The sequence below is a fragment of the Balaenoptera physalus genome (genome assembly GCF_965194825.1).
Source record: "Balaenoptera physalus genome assembly, chromosome: 21".
In the NCBI taxonomy this organism is placed as follows: Eukaryota; Metazoa; Chordata; class Mammalia; order Artiodactyla; family Balaenopteridae; genus Balaenoptera; species Balaenoptera physalus.
In genome coordinates, this window is record NC_138902.1 from 35219724 (window position 1) to 35240135 (window position 20412).

The following is a 20412-nucleotide window of genomic DNA, read 5'->3' on the forward strand; positions in this document are numbered from 1 at the left end:
TCATTTGTTGAGCATGTTCTGGAAGCCCATTCCTCTTTGCGCCCGAGAGAAGCAGCATGTACTGAGGCTCCAGGGACCCCGGCGCGCGCCTCAGCAGCGGCGCGGGGACGCGGCCCAGCTCCGCAGGAGCGCCCGGTCTCTGCCTGAGGCCTGAGGTCGGCTGCGCTCCCGCAGCAGGTGAGGGCCCCGTCCTGGGCTCCGCCGTCCCCGCCGGGCGATGAGGAGACGCAAGACAGACCGGCCCTGGGGTCTCAGAGCCGCGAAGGCCGAGGGAGGACGGTCAGGTGGCCGGGGGCCAGGAGGACCTCGCGGAGCAAAACGCTCTGCCGCCCCACAAAGCCCGCGGGCTCCGGATCCATCTGCCCCCCTCCCCCCAAAAAACCAAACCAAAACAAACAAAACTAGCCACTGTGGCCAAATCGACGAAACTCCGATCAAGTCACGTAGCTCTGTGTTGCTGATGGAAACATTGGGCTGCAGACACCATTTCTCTGGGACGGAAGAGGGGAAGCCACGGCCGCGTCGGATCAGAGGTGCTGGGCTTGGGTGCCGGCAGGGAGCGGGCACCCGGGACCCGACTGCGCGCCCGGGGCCGCCCTCCTCTGACCCCCGCGGGCAAACCTCCTCCGCTCCGGCCGGGAGGACCGTGGGTGCGGGCGCGGGGGAGACGACGAGCCGCGGTCAAGGGCGCGAGGTCTCCCAATCGCGGGATGAATAAGCCCCGGAATCCGGGACCCCGTGGCCGGTAGGTAGGGACCCTGTGCGACCCTGTGCACAAACTCAACCAGGCCTCCCGCGCAGTGCCGCAGACCGCGCGCTGCCCTTCCGACCCCAGTGCCTCCGTAATGAAGAGCCTCCCAGTGGCTGCCTTGTGACCCTCGGTGGAGCCTGCACTCGACGAAGCTACAGGGCACCGTCCCCTGGTTGCCACCTGCGCGCAAAGGCCGGGACGCAGCTGCAGGGGGTGATTCCATTCGGCGAGAGGCGCTGCGCTTCGCAACCCCCGCCCGGCCTCCCTGGCAGCTGCGTCCATCCCGGGACCCGGAGCCCGGAGCCCGGAGGCGTCCACGGCAGCCGGGGGCTGAGCCCCGAGGGTGGGTCAGCGGGAGGCGCCTTCTAAATCTGTTCCACTGTAGTTACGTCCGCCGGGTTCCCGCGCAGCGGTGGAAGCACCGAGCGTGACTGACTTGGAGAAAATAGAAAAGGAATTTCGGAAAGGTGTGGGGTGGCGCCCAGGATCAAGAAGACGGCCCAGCGCCTGGCCCGGGCCGGTTCCACGAACGGTGACGTCCAGAGAGACGGGCGCTGCTGCTCTGGGCTCCCTTGCCTCAGTGAAACCCCGTCGTCCTGTGAAAGCTGTCCAACCCAGACAAGGAGCAAGTCAGGTTTTATCCCGTGCTGTCAGGAGCCCCGGCTGGGGACGAAGGGCCGCATCACTAGGTGGTGGGCTCGCCGGGCGGGTGGTGAGAGTGTGGAAAACTCACGGGCCGTCACAGGAAGGGGCCAGAACGAGTGTGCGAGCCCCACAGCTGGTTCAGATTCAGCGGCTGTTGGAGGACCTCCTCGGTGCTGGACGGGCGGCCACATCCCGAACCCTCCAGACACAGGAGACTCGGTAACTCCCGGTCAGTCTTCAAGATGCGCCCCGAGGCAGGGGTCAGTGAGGAGTAAACTCTCACGTGCTGTCAGCGTGTTAGACAGGCTATCACACAGGCCAATCGTAGAGCTCCCAGATGTATCACATAGGAGCAGTGCTGGGGGTATTACAGCTGATCACACGCAGTATTTATTTCTCCTGAAATTAGCTTGTGGTCATTGTTTACCAGACGTAACAAAACATATATTTACAGTTAGAGTGACATTTTTAATTGCAGAAAAAGGGAACACTGATGAATTTAATCACGATTTTTCGGTGAAAAAGAAGAAAGTTAAAGCAAGGGAAAACTGGCCTCTAATATCAGCATTGCCGGGCTGTGCATACTTGGGTAATGTCACTCATGTCTCTGCATTTCTGCTTGGTCATCTATAAAATCAAAGTGGTAAAACCTACTTTGCTAGACTATGTTGAATGTATGTCGGGCATCTGGAGCTGTGTCTGCTGCATAGTAGGTCCTAATCCTTAGCATTTAAAGGCATCCGCGGGTACACCAAGACCCAGACTCTAGGTTGGATGTCAAAACTGTTACTTGGATGCCACGCTGGGGCTATTTTTTTGTTTATTGGTTGTTTTTTATTTTGTAATAATTTGATTCTCAGGAAAATCAGTATATCATTCTGCTTAACTGCAAGACATCCCGCCTGACGGGCCACTAAGGACCGGGAAAGCACTGTTTCTGCCAGCCCAGGAGGGAGTGGGAGCTGGCTCTGAACTCTAAAGGTGCTCTGAGGGGTGATGCCCTGAGCCTTCCTCACTCGTGATCCGTGAAATGTTCCGTGAGATCTGTCTATAATTTTCTTACGTGGCGTTTTCAGTGTTGTGAAGGCCTACAGAAAGAACTCCCAATTTTTAAAAAAAAATTTATGTTTGGCTGCGTTGGGTCTTCGTTGCTGCACGTAGGCTTTCTCTAGTTGCAGCGAGTGGGGGCTACTCTTCGTGGCGGTGCGCGGGCTTCTCATTGCGGTGGCTTTTGTTGCGGAGCACGGGCTCTAGGCGCACGGGCTTCAGTAGTTGTGGCTCGTGGGCTCTAGAGCGTAGGCTCAGTAGTTGTGGCTCATGGGCCCTAGAGTGCAGGCTTCAGTAGTTGTGGCTAGTGGGCTCTAGAGCACAGGCTCAGTAGTTGTGGTGCACGGGCTTAGTTGCTACACGGCCATGTGGGATCTTCCCAGACCAGGGCTCGAACCTATGTCCCCTGCATTGGCAGGCGGATTCTTAACCGCTGTGCCACCAGGCAAGCCCCCAATTTTTTTTTTATCATAAAAATTTAGGCTTGATTTTGGGTTGGAGGGAACTAAAAGCTCTCATTGACTTTAAGGCAAAAACTGTCAAGAATTCTGTCAGCTTCCACGTTGCTGTTCTCTGTATCACGGCTTTTCATAAATGTGCTATTTATTAACCATGACGGTGATGCTGTGTCTTGGGAAAACATCGACCCTCGTCCTAAATAAAGTGAAAGCCCATCAATGACATGTTCATTCTCTTCCTTCCCTTCCAGAGACTCGCATGCACCTATTAAAGATAAAATAAATTCACACTGAAAAATAGAAATCTAAAATTAAATATTTAATTAGAACTCTGATTTGCTTTAAAGATAGGTGGCATTGCACAGGCTATATTACACTCTCTGTATAATTTTTTTTTGACAAAAAGGATACTGTTCATTTTAACAGGTCACTTTAATATTAATACATGTGTAATAGGATCAGAACTGAACGTCAGCTAGAGATGGTACATTGTACATTATTGGGAAAATTACAGTTTTGTATTGTAAAAACATTTATTTTTTAACAAGTTACCTACATTAATCAAAAAATTACAGCATATTTAATAATTTTACAAATTCTTCATAAAAAATATATCTCTGTACAAAAAGGTCGTTTGCACCTACTTCATGTCAGCAGCATGTGGCGGGGTGGCGAGACGGATGGATGGGGGGATGACGATGGTTTTCCTGATCATAATGCCAGCGTTCTTTCCCCTTTTTTATAGTAGCTTTTTTTGTGGTTGTTTACAAAATATTTTACAGGAGAAAAAAATTATTGCAGCTAGCCTGAAGAAAGGCAAGATGTGTGGGACAAGCAGCAGTTTGAACAGCTCTGAAGCACAGAACCTGTCAGAGGGGCTCCTGCCCTCCACGTGCTCTGGCTGCTTCCGGAAAGAATCTTCCAGCCCGAACCCAGAGAGCGCACTTGCCGACGGCTTGAACAGGACCCTCCAACACCTCGCAGGAATCTGATTAACACTGCACACACCCTGGGAAGAAACTAGGCAGAATTCTCGCAAGGAAATTTCATGGAGTATTTTTTTTTTTAAATAACATGCTCCCACCTGGCAACCGAGGACACTCTGACTTTGCACACAAAGGAGAATCATGTCTAATCTGATCTGTGGTTTCTGGTATGTATGTATGTCCTGTCGTTTCAGGGTTTCGTAACGTCGTTGACCAGCAAGCAGGTCGGGGATGTGGAGAGACATTAATTCAGACTCTGAAGTCAGCATTTTGCACCTAGTTTGAATGAGTCAAACCGCATATGTACACGATATTATATTTATCTATATGTATGTATATATATACACCTCGTATGTATAGTAACCCTGTTCTCCCCTGCACACAAACTTCCTCCCGTTTTCTCTTTGTTTCGGCTCCCTGGGTGTGTTAGGAGCTTGGCTCTGGCTGACCTCCTCTGGTCTAAGGAGAAACAGCCGTAAGGACTCCAGGCTGCAAAACAGATCTCGGTCCTGTGGCCAGCTTGGCCAGAGGGCAAGGAGCAGAGAACTCAGCACAGTACCCTGGAGTTCAACGCTGTGGGGTGTGAAAGGCCGGGGGAACCAGAGGAGGCTGGCCGTGCCTCCTGACGGCTGTGCCCCTTCAAACAGGCAACAGAACAGTGGGCGCCCAGTGGGTGAGAGCGACTAAGATGCTGAGATCGAAACTTCTGAAAGAATGAGCTGTGATCTTGACTTCTTGTTTTGTTTTTCACTTTTGAATTCTCATTGCCGCATCTTCTACTTCGTGTTTGGATTTTATCCACGTGGGGGGAATCACACCTATTTTATTTATACTGCAATTCATAATTTACCTATGATGGATTTTAAACTTGAAAAGTCACTGAAATTTTCTTTCCATCTGGAATTATAAAGCATGAAACAAAAGACTAAGTAATACATAAATTAAGTCATCGGGAAAGAAGAGTGGGTGTGACTTTTCCTTGCCTCTAAAGGAACACTTGATCCTGAACCTTTTCCACTATATTCCGGGGCTACTGTGGTTCACTGTCCTTCAACGCGATACCAGTGATGGCAGCGAAAGGAAAAAATCACAATGCGCAAGGGAAGACCGTGCTGTGAGCCAAAACCCACAGGTTCTGAGTGTGAGCGACTAAAATAAATTACTATTCACATCTGTACACGGCAAACAGAACATGCTGCAAACCTGCTCGGAAGTAGCGTGAGAGCGACGATCACGGGAGGTGACAGGACTAAAGAAAACACGTGGGAAATAAAAAGGCCTCTTTTTTTCCTCATCGGACATTTTCAGTGAATTCAGCACATCTATGAAGCTAAAAGAAAGCAATAATAAAATAAATCTCTTCAATACTCTTTTTCCTTTTAAAACCTGTGCCGTAACTGGGGCTGTGTTTTCTTTTTCTAACGCGCCAACTAAACCCTGCGGGTGGGATGCTTAGCTTGACAGCTTATATACAATGGAGAGTGTGTGGAAACCCCGTGTGAATAGTTTATTTATCAGAATCTTAGTCATTCAGAACACACTAGTGCAAAAAATTGTGCATCAAAACTTCTGCAAGAGAACAGCTGAGTGGGAAATCTGCAGATGGCCCTGGGGATGGACCCCGAGGTGACTGCGGGTCCCTCGAAGCTCGTCCGGTCTCGGCAGGGACGGCGTGAAGCGTCTGCAGGTGTGTGCGGCTACCAGAAAGGGGTCTTCTTCAAGAGGGCTTTTTTTTTTTTTCTCCAGAATATTCGTATTCATGGGGATTGAGAAAAACAAACCAAACCCACACCGCGGTGCTACCGTCTGTCACCGCGCCCGGAGGCCACCGGGGAGGGGAGGCCGGGGGCCGCTTCCCGGACGGGGTCCGTCGGCGGCGGGGCAGCGGGGCGAGGGAGGCCCTGTGGCCCCTGTGGTCCCCGCCGTCCGCGTCAGAGGAGTGGCTACGGGCGGCCGGCCCGAGCGCTACACCACGGTGCACACCGTGTTCAGGGTCGTGTCGAAGCGCACGGCCTTGGCCTCGGTGGGCTTCAAGTTCGTGTCGTACATGGGGTTCTCGAAGGAGGCCTGCCCGTTGCTGCTCTCGTGGCCGGCGTAGCCGTTGTACTGGACCTTCGGCCTCGCTCTGCGGGCGAGAGGCAAAGGGGGGACGAGCGGTCAGGGCCGCAGGGCCTCAGGAGGAGCCGCGACGCCCGCGAGCGCGGTGTCGCCACGTTACCTGTGCTTGTGGAGGTGAAACGCGAGCCCGGAGAGAACGAGCGCGGAGAGCGGGGCCAGGATGGCGGCCGCGACGGAGCCGCTGCTGGCGCCGCGCTGAGGGCGCGCGGGGTCTGGAGCCGAGCTTCGGGCGCCTGGAAGAGAGAGCAGCCTTTACCCTGCAGTCGGGCCCCGAGCCTGCCCGGGGCGCTCTGCGGCGGGCGTGGGAGCGCGTGCACACGGCGGACCCGCCGGGGCTCCCTTCCGGAGGCCCACCTTCCCGATGGCGAAGACGCGCAGCCCGCTTCCCGCTCGCTGACGCGCAGCGACGCCGGGAGAGGCTCGCATCCGCCCTGCGCGCGGGGCAAAGGCGCCGTCGCCCGACCTCCCCCGGGGCTGCGGACACCGCGTGCGCGCGGCCGCGTCTCTCTACGGGACGGCGAGTGTCTCCTGTTGCCTCCTGCTCTGAGACGCAGCCTCAGCAAGATGTGCCACTGAAGTTACATAAAGAGCCCAGCTCTCTATAAAGAGGGCGTCACACTCATCATATAGGTGAGCATCAAGGTGCCATCTCCCTTTATTCGGGTAGATTCCGAAATGCACTACAGAGTTTAGAAATGATCGAAGAATGCAACTCGGTGTTACGAAGCAGGCTTCTATGCGGACACAAAAATATGATTTCTGTCAATTAGAAGGGAAGGCAGGCGTAAACATCTCAAACATCACGAAGGTGATATAATCATTAACTCTCCGTATCTGTGCAGTGGCAGATACATGCACGACACTGAGAAAGATACAAACATTAAAAATTCAAATCAGAAAGCATTTATTGCCAAATAATGCAGTTGATTCTTGAAGAATTTACTTATAAACTGCAATTTGAAATGTATTTGGCTTACTTGCATGGAACCACTCAATGCACGTTAGTGATCAATTATGACTGGGGTCATCTGAATACAGCAGAATTGTTAGAAAGAAGCTGACCTTGTTTTAGAAGTATATATCCAGAATTTATGGGATGTTTCTTGTTTCTTTTTTTATTTTTTACAAACCACAGATACAAAGAAACAATCAAATATTTAAAATAATTAAATAGGCTTTTAAAGTAAAAAATCTTGAATTTTCACATAAAAGCCTAAAAATATTATTTGTCATCTCCTTCAACAGATGCAGGATTATGCTACGCCCTACCACCCTCAGGTCTAATATAAATGTATTTTATCCTGGATGTTGGCACTTTGTAAATTAACCATATCTTTTGGCGATCCTTCTGTATCAGCACACATGAATCAGATTTAATTTTTCATTTCCAGATGCATTCACCAGCTGCCATGCAAGGGGAAAACGCCATATACTTGTTCTCCTAAATCTCAGCATCCAGGTGATGGGCATGTGAGCAGAGTTAAGCCAATGGGAAGCTCCCCGCCGCCCCCAGGCATCGAGTTTGGCACAAGTGATGCAGAGGCTCCTAAGACGGTTTAGAATTGGGTCCTGAGGCTGTGGTGAGGCTGGGGTGGGGTGGGGCTAGAGCCCTGGGGATCACATCAAGCGCTCCCTGGTGGTGCTTCCAGCCACCACCGGCCAGTCCAGGAGCAGCGCGCAGCAGAAACACGCAGCCACCAGGGGTGGCGCTGTCCAGCAGGGAGAAATGCGGTGCGGCTCAAAGGGCACCAACTCCATGGTTTTGTCGTGAGAGTTAAATGTCAGATCTCCACTACTTAGAACAATGCGTGGCACGTAGCAAAAACTTCCCAGGACCCACATTTACTAGAATGTAAGTTGCATTACGCCAGGGCAGTTTTTTGGCCAGCTTTCCTCTTGAGTGCCCGGGGACTACAGTAGAACCTGAACACAACAGTTGCTCAATATATATTTGAGGAATGAAAAAATGGTACTGTCTTTGGAGTAGTTCAACATCCGATGGTTTCCATAAATTACCATGGCTCATTCTCCAAGTGTTTATAATTCTGTGCATCTCTTTGCCTCATTCTAATAAATTTGTAGCCTGCTTAAATTAACGAAAGCTATTTTCTGTTACCTGCAAACAAGACTATATATTTTTGGCTATAATAGATATCAGACTTCCAATTAATAAAATCCTGGATAATGGACCTGCCGCAGGAGACCTCACATCATAACACAGGGCGACATAAAAGGTCTTTGTGAATTAAACTCCTGACTTTACTCTGATATTATTATGCTGTCTGGAGCTCCTAGTTAATTTCAATTATTTACCTGTGTTTTAATAATTTAAAGGGTAATGCATGCACATGATATTAATTAAAAGGGCATAAGCAGATACAGAAACAAATACTATAAAGATGATGGAAATAAAGGGTCACTCCTTGCCCTTTACACTAGTTTTCCTCTTTATGATTGACGAGGTGTTTGTTTTTGCTTTTGTGTTTTAGTGTCCTTTTCATAATGTACTACTAATATATATGATTGTTTCTCTTTTCTTACTTTCCTAAAATATGGGGATACTATTTACGTTTTTTGTATTTGGCTTTTTAAACTTAACCATATATTCGTGAGTTTCTTCCATCTGTGCATATGAATTTAATTGTTTTCACGTGTGCAGTATTCTATTAATTGGCTATGCCAGAATTTATTTAGCCAATCTACTGTTGAAGAACGTTTAGGCCATTTCTAGGTCTTTTTCTATGATGCCGCCATGAAGTTCTTTTTCTACAGCGATACATCAGCAGGAGTCTGAATATACAGGATAAATTCTAAGCAGTAGAATCATTGCCTAGCAGAATGTGTAACTTGTAGTGTTGCTAAGTCTTACCTACTTGCTCTCCAAAGTGGGGTCCCAGTTTCACTCCAACCACTGTCTTAGGAGGCACCTGGATGGCTGTACCCCACCTACCTGCCACCCTCCTTCCCCCTCCCTCTCCACCTCCCTCCTTTCCTTCCATTGCCCCTCCTTTCCTATTATTACCACTACTCGCTAATAAACCAAACACGGCATGTAGTTATTTTCTCAGTTCCATGTCTTAAGAATGAAGGTGAGCATCTTTTCACATTATAGGCTGAGCCATTCAATTTTTTTAAAGAGCATTATTGAGAGAAATTCACATACTACAGAATTCACCCTTTCCATGCATACATACAATTCAAGGGGTTTTTTACTATGAAAACTTGGGGGTTTTGGTGCTGCAAGGATCACCACAATCTATGTGAGAACACTGCTGTCTCCCCTAAAAGAAAGCGGTACCCTTACAGTCATTCCTCATCCTCCGTACCCCAGCCTCAGCTTTAGGCAACCACTCATCCACTCTCTGTCTATATAGATTCACCTGTTCTGGATACTGCATATAAATGCAATCATACAATATGTGTTTCTGGTGAATGGCTTCTCTTACTTAGCATAATGTTTTCAAGATAATATTCCATCGGGTGGATGCACCACATTTTGTTGCTCCATTCATTAGTCGATGGACATTTGGGTTGTTTCTACATTTGGACAATTAGGAAAAATGCTGGTATAAACATTCGTGTACTAGTTTTTTGTGTGAACATGTTTTTAGTTCTGTTGCCTATACATGTTGGAGTGGAACTGCTGAATCTTGTGGTTACGCCATGTTTTACCTACTTGAACTACCAGACTGTTTTCCACAGCAGCTGCGCCATTTTTATCGGTACTTTCCCATCAGCAAAGTACAAGCGCTCCAGTTTCTGCACAGCTTTGCCTCCACTGGTTTGTCTTTATGATCCGAGCCGTGCTGGTGGGTGTGAAGTGGTTTTGATTTGTGTCTCCCTAATGATTAATGATGTTCAGGATCTTTTCATTGGCTTATTGGTCATTTTTATGTCTTTGTTGAAATGTCTATTTAAATTCGTTGCCAATGTTTTAGTTAGGTTATTTGCCTATGTACTGTTTAGCCGTAAGGGTTTATACATTCTGGACACAAGTCCCTTGTTAGATACATGGCTTGCACCTTCTCCCATTCTGATTGTGTATATTTGGGGGAGGGGATTCAATTTTAATGGGAAAACCAATTTATTTTTCAGTTTCTTATACAAGTTTTTGCATCAGAGTTGTCTTTCAAACTAACTTGGTTTAGTGTCCGTTTAATGATAATCACATTTTTTTCCAGTTTATCTACTGACTGGAGACAATTAAGAGGTTGTTTATTTTTAACCATAAAAATAGAGTGTAGCCATAATTCTTAAATGAATGGTTGTTGTTGAAGTATTACTTAAACATAGACGTTTCTAATTAGTTGAATGGGAGACTCGCTTGTGATTCAAATTATTTTGTGAGGCAAATTGTTTTTCTTGACAATAAGCTCATCATCACATGAGAAGAAAGATTACTTGTTAAAGCAAGCTGTTATTTTGTTAGATTAAAAAGAAATGGGGCAATGCAAAGAAAATTTGCAATAGCAAAGTGACGGTTTGGGTCAGGCTCATTGGATGAGTAAACGCAGACATCCACAGAGTATCGTGCACAGCTTGCTGGGGTGTCCTTAGACAAAATTACTAGAGCGTGTGCATCGGGGAGAAAGGAGGGCAAATAACTACAGGGTTTGGCTCAGAGCAAAAGAAAACTTCACCCATCATTCGTGTTGGTCTATTTCATTACCTCAAAATAATACAACCCCATTTAAAAAATCATCTCAGCCAACACAGACATTGTAAGTTAAAGCTCTTCTATTTAAAAGTTCTTAGCTTGGAAAGGTGGATTTAGAGTATTTTATGATTAAATGTCCCTTTTGGTCAAGTTTTTTGCTTTTTAAGCATGATATTAAACAGGTTGGTATATATTTCCTTTGGAATCCCCCGGTATATTGATAAAAGTTTTTTTTTTTAATATTTATGTATTTATTTATTTATTTGGTTGCACTGGGCCTTAGTTGTGGCAGTCAGGCTCCTTAGTTGCGGCTCCAGGTCTCCTTAGTTGTGGCATGCGAACTCTTAGTTGCAGCATGCACGTGGGATCTAGTTCCCTGACCAGGGATTGAACCCGGGCCCCCTGCATTGGAAGCGTGGAGTCTTATCCACTGTGCCACCAGGGAAGTCCCCGATAAAAGTTTTATGAAATGAATTCATCAGTGACAATCATCACCAAATATTACACTCGTGCTCCTCTGACAGGCTGCTCTGGCATCAAATCCTACATAGCAATATTCCTCTCTATAAAATTAATGTTAGTAGCATTCCGTAAGTAAAGTATAAAGTAGTTGATACTATTCAGGAGAAATGCGGAGCTCATCTCATTACAAAAAAATGCATCTTCTCATCTGTGTTAGTAGCAACACAAGTAAAGACATGTGTGAAAAGAGCTTTAGCACAAAGCAAACCCTCATATTGACTCTTAATCTTCACAGCAACCAGGAACTGACTTCTCTACTGAGATTTCAGATGAAGAAATAGGCTCAAGAATATTATAATTCATCCTGGATTACAAAACTAGCACATAGATGAGGTAAGCTTCACATCTAGTGATTGTTCTTCATACACTTTTCTTGTCTGATTACTGAGACGTAATCAAGTATTTGAGAAAGAGATAAAGAAGGAAAACAGGCATAGCTGCCCCGTCTGTCTGTCTAGAGCAAACTTTTTTCTCATAACTAAGTCGTGAACACCTTTCTACATCATATGTTATCTTTGTTTCTTTAATGAAATATACTGAATTAAATTGTTTTCTCTTTAATGTAACACATTGTATAAAATTATTGATGTAAGCAATTTATTTATGATAGATGTGTGAGATACACAGATTATTTCTAATTTCAACTATTTAAAGTAGTCCTGCTGTAGACCTACCTGAATATGCAAAAAATAATGGTCACCCTTGTCTGATTTAAAATTTTAGGGATCGAACTGTCGATGAAAGAATACCGTCAAACTGTACACGTCTACTCATACACCCACCAAAATGAACACCCAGGTGCCTGTTTCTACTGCCCACCCCAAATCACTTTTAAGAAACGCTGGCATTCTCATAGCTGAAAATGATCTTTGTTGTCATAATACATATTTTTGAAGTTAAAGATCTTTTCATAGTTTGTTGGACATTTTAGTTAGTCTTATAATTTTCTTAAGGTAATGTAGTTTATTCTTTAATTGTGTTTCATCTTTGCTTTTTCCCCTTATTTCAAAATATCTCTTTGTATATTAATTCCATGTCTGGCATATTTATTGCAGCTGATATTGTCTATTTTGCTATTCAAAAGAAGGGTTTTTTTTCATCCAGCTGTAAAATATGTGAGTCTCTTCCATTATTTTTGTTTCTGTTTCTTTCAGAGTCATGCCCTTTCCATCACACTCAGCTTAATCATCTGAAAGCCAACCTGATATTTGCTTTGAAAAACAACGTAAGTGCAGTGTACCTTGCCTTTCCAGCTTGAACTTCCCAAAATCTTTTCCATGTATGTCACCTTGGAAAGTAAATCCTCCTCTTTCAAGTCCAGATGATACCTGATAACGCACGAAAAGGAAAAAACAATGCATAACAAGGATTAATGATAATCTCTTCTTTTATCATAATATAAATATTATTTCTATTTAGAAAGTAAAGGTTAACTATTTAAAAAAATTTGTCATTTCTTCAAGTGACCCACTTATAGTTAGAAATTGAAAAATACAGACATGAACTTCAACTAACAAATAAATTCTCTCTCTTGTTTTGATCTCAAAAACAGTAATTTTTTACAACATATATATAGGTTAAGTACCCTTGGTAAACGGGGACACACATATGAATTACGTCAGAACCTACATTATGTAAAACTCGCTGTGTCACAACTACTGCCTCGTGTACCTCACGTGAGGCCGTTTACCCTCGAGTTAGATGATGAATTAAAGCAGAAGCAAAGGGTTAACTTGCAAGGAAGAAAGTGAAGGGGGTGTCTTAAGTCTCTGTTTATCTGGGGATGCTACCTTTTAGAACTTTCGGGGTGGTTACCAGTGGCCTTGGAAGGAGTTTGGTCCCCACCCTTACGGTGGGATGTGGTCTGGATCTAAGCTCTCTGGCAGGAACAGCCCATTTGCTCCTGGACAGTTTGTTTCTCATTTCAGAGACAGGTTTCTTCCATCATACAGTGAAGGGGTGAAGTGGCCACGCAGCTGGGATGAGGGCCGGCTGAGTTTTCACGGGGCAGACAGGACCTGACCAGGTGCTCTCGGAAAGGAATCGCCCCAGGCGCCCCCAGCGCTGCGCAGACGCGGTGATTAGAAACCCCGCCCAGGGAGTACTCACGTAGCCATCCAGCCCCCAGGGGTCGTTTTCAAAGTTGCTGACAAAAATGTCCACTGGGCCTTTAATCTGAAAAGCTTTCAGAAGTAAGTGGGCCTCTTCCTTCTTGTAAACGCCTAGGAAACGATCAGGGGGTTATTCTTACAACGTGGGAATGCTTATGAGTCAGTAACGCAGGCATTCGATCCATTTGATTTGGAATATGGTACAGAGATGATAATGTTTTAAATCACAGAGATTAATATTTTTATTTTTAAATTTTAGCTTCAGTACTTTTTTCCTAAAAATCACTTCTTATGAAAGTCCTTGTCTTATCTTTAAGTATCATCTATTTCACTCAATTCAACATCTTTACCCCACAGAAAGAACAAAAGTAATATGCATTCAGTTCATTAATTTTTTAAACCCAGCATTTTATTCATATTTTACTCACTTCTGAGGACAGGAGTATGTAGGAAAAAAAGAGACCATAACCTAGGGGATTAAACTACTGTGTATGAACTAAAGAAGCTACAAGAATATATTGCACAGCACAGGGAATATAGCCAATATTTTATAATAACTTTAAATGGAAATTCATCTATAAAAATCTTGAATCATGGGCTTCACGGTGGCGCAGTGGTTAAGAATCCGCCTGCCAATGCAGGGGACACAGGTTTGAGCCCTGGTCCGGGAAGATCCCACATGCCGCGGAGCAACTAAGCCCGTGCGCCACAACTACTGAGTCTGCGCTCTAGAGCCCGCGAGCCACAACTACTGAGCCCGCCTGCCGCAAGTACTGAAGCCCGCGCGCCTAGAGCCTGTGCTCTGCAACAAAAGAAGCTGCCGCAATGAGAAACCCACGCACCACAATGAAGAGTAGCCCCCGCTTGCGGCAACTAGAGAAAGCCCGCGCGCAGCTACAAAGACCCAATGCAGCCAAAAATAAATAAATTTATTAAAAAAAATATTGAATCACTAAAAAATGACAATTGTGATAAAGACAACTATGTTGAAAAGACACATGGGGAGTTAGTACAAAATTATCATAAAATTTCAACATGGGAAAAAAATAAATATTTCTAAATCAATATAAAAAAAGAGAGACCATAACAATAACCCCAAATATAGCTACTTATGCAGATGAATTGCACTTACTAAAATGAAATGAGCAGCAGGGTGGCCAAAGTGTGACGGACATACTTGTGGAGCCCGCGAGACCCTGGGCGTGAAGTGACTGACAGTCACACCTCTTAGCTACTCATAAGCTCCTCGGAATGACTGCTGAGTGGCATTGCCCAGAGGTGTCATGGTGTGGCAAGGGGGAGAATGTGTTTGCAGCTACGGCTAGTTCCCTACTCAGAGGAGGAACTAAATAAATAAGTAAAGAAACAAAGAAACAAACATATATTAAATAACAATAATGAACCCAAATGTCTTCTGTGTAGAGAGGCAGGTTCAAGGGAAAATCACGCTGTTCGCTTCAGGGACTCCAGCAGTTCATTCCCAACAACTCCCATTAGAGAAGTGAAACTCTAACATCGCAGAAAGAGTCTCCACTGGCCCATCACACAGGATGGAAGGGGACCCACGGACAAGAACGACCACCTAAGGACTTGACTTTGGGCTCCATCATGCCCACCATCAGCAGCTCTGTGTTTCTGGCGTCCAGTTTAACCTCTAAAACTCTGAACCCCACTTCTATATACTGTCAGCAGAAATAAACTATGTATGAGGCAACTTTTACGGTGTTTAAATGAGAGCGCTCAGCAGACCACCAGGGCCCCAGCTGGCCCTCCGTGGATGTTAGTTTCCCTTCCTGTCCACACCCCCTCCTCATCAGAACGCACATGGCAGGTGGACTTATATCCACTTGGGGCTCAGCCAGAACAACCCTTGATCCACCCGCTTTCCCAAATCCAAACGAGAGATTTCCCAACACTTATCCACAGACATCAGTTGCATCAAAATCACACTAGAGCATTTTCTTTGGGAAAAAGAAAATCCAAACTCCACGAAGAGAAATAATATCTAAAGGAGATGGGTGAGCCTAAGAAATCTGAATGTTTTACAAAGTCTCAATTTATTCTGACACAGGACCAGATTTGAGCACCTGGTCTAAATCATTTACACATTCACAGGGTCAAGATGCAAAGCAATTTTGGGGCCCCTGGACTACGAATTCATAAATATGTACCTGTTTAAAAATCTTTGAGTATGAATTATTTTTCTTTTCCTAAATCCAGAGTATGTGTACCAGTTTTAGATGTTTTCCCATCCAAGGAAGCAGGAACGTGAGACGTGAGGGATGGGGAGGAGTCCTGACCTGCTCTCATACTTTCTAGAGATGAATCTGTGTCTGTCTAGTAACTAGTGAGTGTGTGCGTGCCATCGGGGGCCCCTTGGTGTTCAGAACCACTGCTGGGGCTTGTGGACAACTCAGAGTCTGATCCCTTCAGGAGTCAGTCTATAGAAAAAGGCACATGGTTGTCAGAAGTGAGATAACTGAAAAAACAAAACGCACTAGATTCAGTCATGAAGGTAATTCTGTGTCTTACTGGTTGAGAGCCTGAGCTCGAGATTCTAATCGCTGAGATTCTGATGGCAGAGCTCAAATCCTACTTCTGTCGTATCCACTTAGCAAGGCCACTGAATTTCCCTGAGTGTCTCTCTTTTTTAATCAGTAAAAAAAAAAAAAAAAAAGGTGTTTAATAAGAATATACCACAAGATGGATGTAAGAACGAAAAGGACAATATGTATATAAAGCACTTAAAATCGTGTCTGGCATATAAATCAGCGCTATTGCTTTATTAACTGAGATACATCAATAAAAACTCACCAGGAGCAAATGAGTTAAAAGAGAGAGAGAGAGAGAACAGCAAAAGAATGAATTCTGGAGACATGAATATCTGGACATAAATCTTACATCTTTGACTTAAGACGATCTGTGTGTCACCTTGAGCTCATTAATTCACTCTTCTGTACTGGTTTTGTAATCTTTAAAATGAGACAGCAGTACCACCCTGTCGTGGTTACTGAGATGATCCAGTGCGACGCAGCAGATGCAAAGCCAAGGTAACGTTAACCAGCACTTAACATGCGTTGGTGCCCTCTCTGCGAGAAGCTGGAGGGTCTGCCCCTGCTCACGTCGGGGTTAATGAAACCCCTCGGCACCTACCTGCCAACTTCAGCTCCCCCTGGGCGGCTTCAACGAAGGTCGCGTTCACCTTGCTGCTTGTTGCGTTGAACCAGTCAACAGTTAGGGTTGCAGGCTGTCTTTTCCCTAAATATTCATAATATCCCTTCCACACTGAATGGATGAAAAATACATCTGAAGGAACTGTGGGGGAGAAAAGATGACTGTTAGCACCCACAGAAAAATTCCATTTAGATACCCTAATACACAGAAGGTATAACGTTGTTCAGTAAGACAGCACAGCAGTGACAGTGAGGAAGACAAAGATGGTCTACCTGCGTGTCCCTGCACAGCAGGGGTAAAAATCAGATGACCCGAGCAGGGAGCAGGGACAGTACTGTGAGATGCAAATGCACATCTGTCACCTGGTCGGAAAAATCTTGTAGATGCCAGTGCACACCTCTTTTACCAGGTCTGGCAAGGCCAGAGTGTAGGGTGAAGTGGGACTCCCAGTATTAGGTTAGATTGTATCAGGCTTAATAAATACATTAAACTGACCTGGAAGATCACTACTGATACTCCATTTAATATCTAAGTGTACTTACTTTGGAAAGACTTAGGAGGCTCAGAAAACTGACAGCATCTGTCAGGAGCCTTCTGCCCTCAGAAAGCCTGCGTTTCAAAGCACCACCATGACTGCACAGACCAGCATATGAAGACAAAGATGTTTTATTTCTTGAGGTCTTTATTTTGTAAGTAGAGCCAGTCTCTCATCTCTCTCTTCTACTCTTTAATCTCCTTATAAAAAATAGTCCAGTGTTGGTAAGAAAGCTAGATTAAATGATGTCAGATGGCATCTTTTAAGTTCAGAAACAAAAGGCAGAAAGTCTTCTTAAAACATTACAAGTCATCTGGGACAGGAATTCTTGCAAAGATTATTGAGCTATTCTCTCTTTTCACTGGTTAGAAAAAAAATTATTTTTCACATTTCTGCTAATAAATATGTATAAAATCCTGATACTTTTACAATATTGATATAAAATTTTACAGGGTAATTGAGATAAATCTACATCAATGATGCCACTAAATTTCTATTTGCTTTTTGTCTCATGACGTGTGTAATTGTTTAACTGGACAAGATCCACCGTGAGTGGAACTGGTCAGAACGTATTGTTGGACTTCCTAGGTGGAAAGAAAGATTTGTGTCTCCCTAAACATAGTTTTTAGCAAATGCACTTATGGCAACAGGTGAGGAGGACAAAGCATAGCGTCCCTTTTCTTTCCAGTCCCATTGCCCGTCTTCCCAGACAGGCTGACCCTATAAGACATCACCTAGTGACAGAAGAGTTGAAGAACAGATGTCATCACTTCCTATGGCTTTGATGGACCCAACTTCCTAATAATAATAATTTTAAAAATTGAGTAAGTTTGAAGCAGAGCTATGACACAGGCATCTGACACAGTTGCTGGTTGACCAGTGACACTGAACAGGTCTGCCCGTCATCAGCAGCATCACTGAGCCACACTCTTAATCAGCGAGCCCCGAATGCCTTGTCAGCCTTTTCTAAAATAAACAGCCTGGAAAACAACGTCAAGATTGCTTTCCCTAATCAGAACGCATACACTCAACTGGAGCTGTGAACGCACTTGTTTGGGCCTCGCACTTAGGTCCCTCTCGTTGGTGGATCCGAGTGGGTCGGCCTGGCTGGTCTGCCCAGTGGCTGGTCTGTGTCCCGCTGTGACCATCGGGGACGTGGAAGATGATCTTTTCGGGTCTCTGTCCTCTGACCTGTTGCTGGTGGTTTGCAGTGTACTGTAACCACCGATGGGGAGGTGCTAGATTGTGCCTCCTACACAAAGACCCCTGTTGAATCAGCACTTCCCTTCAGAGAGGGTAAGGCACGCTGACGGGGTGTCTGCAGCTTCAGAAAGAGCCTGCAGACTTTTCACGACCACCGCAGCAAACAGAACAGGACAAACACACCACCAGCACCAGCACCACCACCAGTACCACCAGCACCACCACCAGTACCACCACCACCAGCACCACCGCCAGCACCACCAGCAGCACCAACGACTGTGTCGTTTTATTGAAGAATATGTTGCCTGTATAGAGCATTGATTTCTGTATTTGATATGTATAAATAACATTTACATAGAATACTCCAGAAGGTTTTTTTTTAAAGTAGATTTTATACTTCACGGTGTACACTGGATGGATTCCTTTAACTATGTTGGAACTTTTTGCCTCATCTAAGAATTAAATGCAAAACCCAGCACTGTTACTTAACCATAGCATTCCACATACTCTTTCCACCTTTGATCCTGGAACGGAGCTTTATGTCTGAGAAACAAGTGCGAAAACCTGAGTAAGGAAAACCCCAGAAAAGGGACCTTATATATTTATAAATGTTTTCTGTTTCTGTTAAACTTTTTTTTAAAGTTTGACTTATATTATAATTTGGGGACACATTGTATTGTTTAAATATTCTCTAAATTTATAACATAGATACAATAGGCCAGGTGATTTGTAGTAATGAACATCTTCGTTAGGAAATAAAACTGCATCTTTCCCATCTGCTATGGCATGCATTAAGCAAGGTACCACACACAACAAAAAGCGATAATTAACATATTCGGAGGCAGAGGATGTCTGAATTACAGAGATACTTGGGGAAAAAAATGGAGCCCTGCATTTGAACTGCTCGAATTCACAGCTGATGCTGTCATAAAGCGTCCTTTACTGTAACTTCCTCATTTGGAGGAAAGAATCACAACCCTCTTTATAAGGCTCTCCATTATACCACATTCTGGGTCAATATTTGATGTCCATTTCTGCCTATAAAATGCCTAAGGCACCTTTTAATAAAACAGCATGTGACAAGGACAAAGGTTTTCCTTTTAAGTATTGTTCCATTAACAAACCACAGTTATGAGAGAAAGAGGAATCTGTGTAGGCTTGGTGTTTTAAATAACTGAAGCATTAACTTGTTCATCAACTAACAGAATCAGAAATTTGCGTGTTAAAATTTGTTTCACTGCACAGAGTATAGGAGAGAACAAATCACTTTATTTGATTTAAATCTATAACTGTTCTGGTATACAAACCTGGAGTTTTAGTAACTGTTTCATTAACTTCTCTCACTCCTTTACCTACAAGTAAAAAGACAAATTATCACTTTCAAAAAACATTTATTTTCGAATAAGTTTGAAAAAATGTCAAATTGAAGCAATGTTCCTTTCTCCAGATTTCTTGAATGCACAAAATAGGAATATCTTACACATATCCATTTTAAACCCTTATATTCACAGCAGAATATCCTTTGCTTTTGTGGGAAAACTGAGTTTCGTAGTGGAAATCAATCTGGATCTGACATGTGCATTTGCATTTAGTGTGTTACAACAGAGAGCCTTGTAAATGAGGGTGTTTATACCCCTTTGTCACTCCTGTTTGGGATCTACTGCCCCCAACTGAAAGGTAATATACAAAAAATCACTATGACTTCATAACCCTTCTCAGGTTTCCAGGTCCCCAACCCAATCAGTGAACTCACAAGTTAACAGTCAATAACATCAAAGTATTTCCCTGCAGAATGTTTAACTTGGTCTATCAACTTAGATTTAACTCATAATCTCTTTGCTTTTATAGTTTTCCATCAAACTACAAATTATCACTTTTTTAAAGTGTATATTTTGCTATTTCTGAGAGAGAGGGGCAAAGGAAAAACATAAGTGTCTTAATTCCTAACGTGAGAGCTACAGACAGGCTCCAGGAAACTAAAGCTAAAGGCAGGGGCTTTATCACACTCCGTAATTCTGTCTGTGCTGCTTAGTCCTCGCTGCATGACTAAGCAGGGTTTGGTGGAGAACCTGAACGGTTAGCTGCCATCAAATCTGACTCAGTTATTACTCTTATTTGCAAATACACAAGTTTGTGAGTTCATTAATGCATCATTTCCGTGTTATTGCTTTTGTAATTTTAAAAAGCAGAACCAATGTCAAGAAC

General features: G+C 44.6%; 1 protein-coding gene across 1 annotated transcript in view; it reads right to left on the reverse strand.

Moving 5' to 3' along the window:
* Window positions 1–1304: 1304 nt before the first annotated feature.
* The window catches only part of CSMD1 (CUB and Sushi multiple domains 1), a gene marked incomplete at its 5' end in the record, with an annotated part of 1822885 nt that continues 1803777 nt past the window's right edge, over window positions 1305–20412 (reverse strand). The window contains 6 exons of the mRNA XM_082444064.1: window positions 1305–6012; window positions 6106–6238; window positions 12425–12512; window positions 13294–13406; window positions 16449–16610; window positions 19515–19559. Coding sequence (XP_082300190.1) covers window positions 5853–6012; window positions 6106–6238; window positions 12425–12512; window positions 13294–13406; window positions 16449–16610; window positions 19515–19559 — 701 coding nt within the window. The 3' untranslated portion in view covers window positions 1305–5852. The remainder of the gene's footprint in view (window positions 6013–6105; window positions 6239–12424; window positions 12513–13293; window positions 13407–16448; window positions 16611–19514; window positions 19560–20412) is intronic.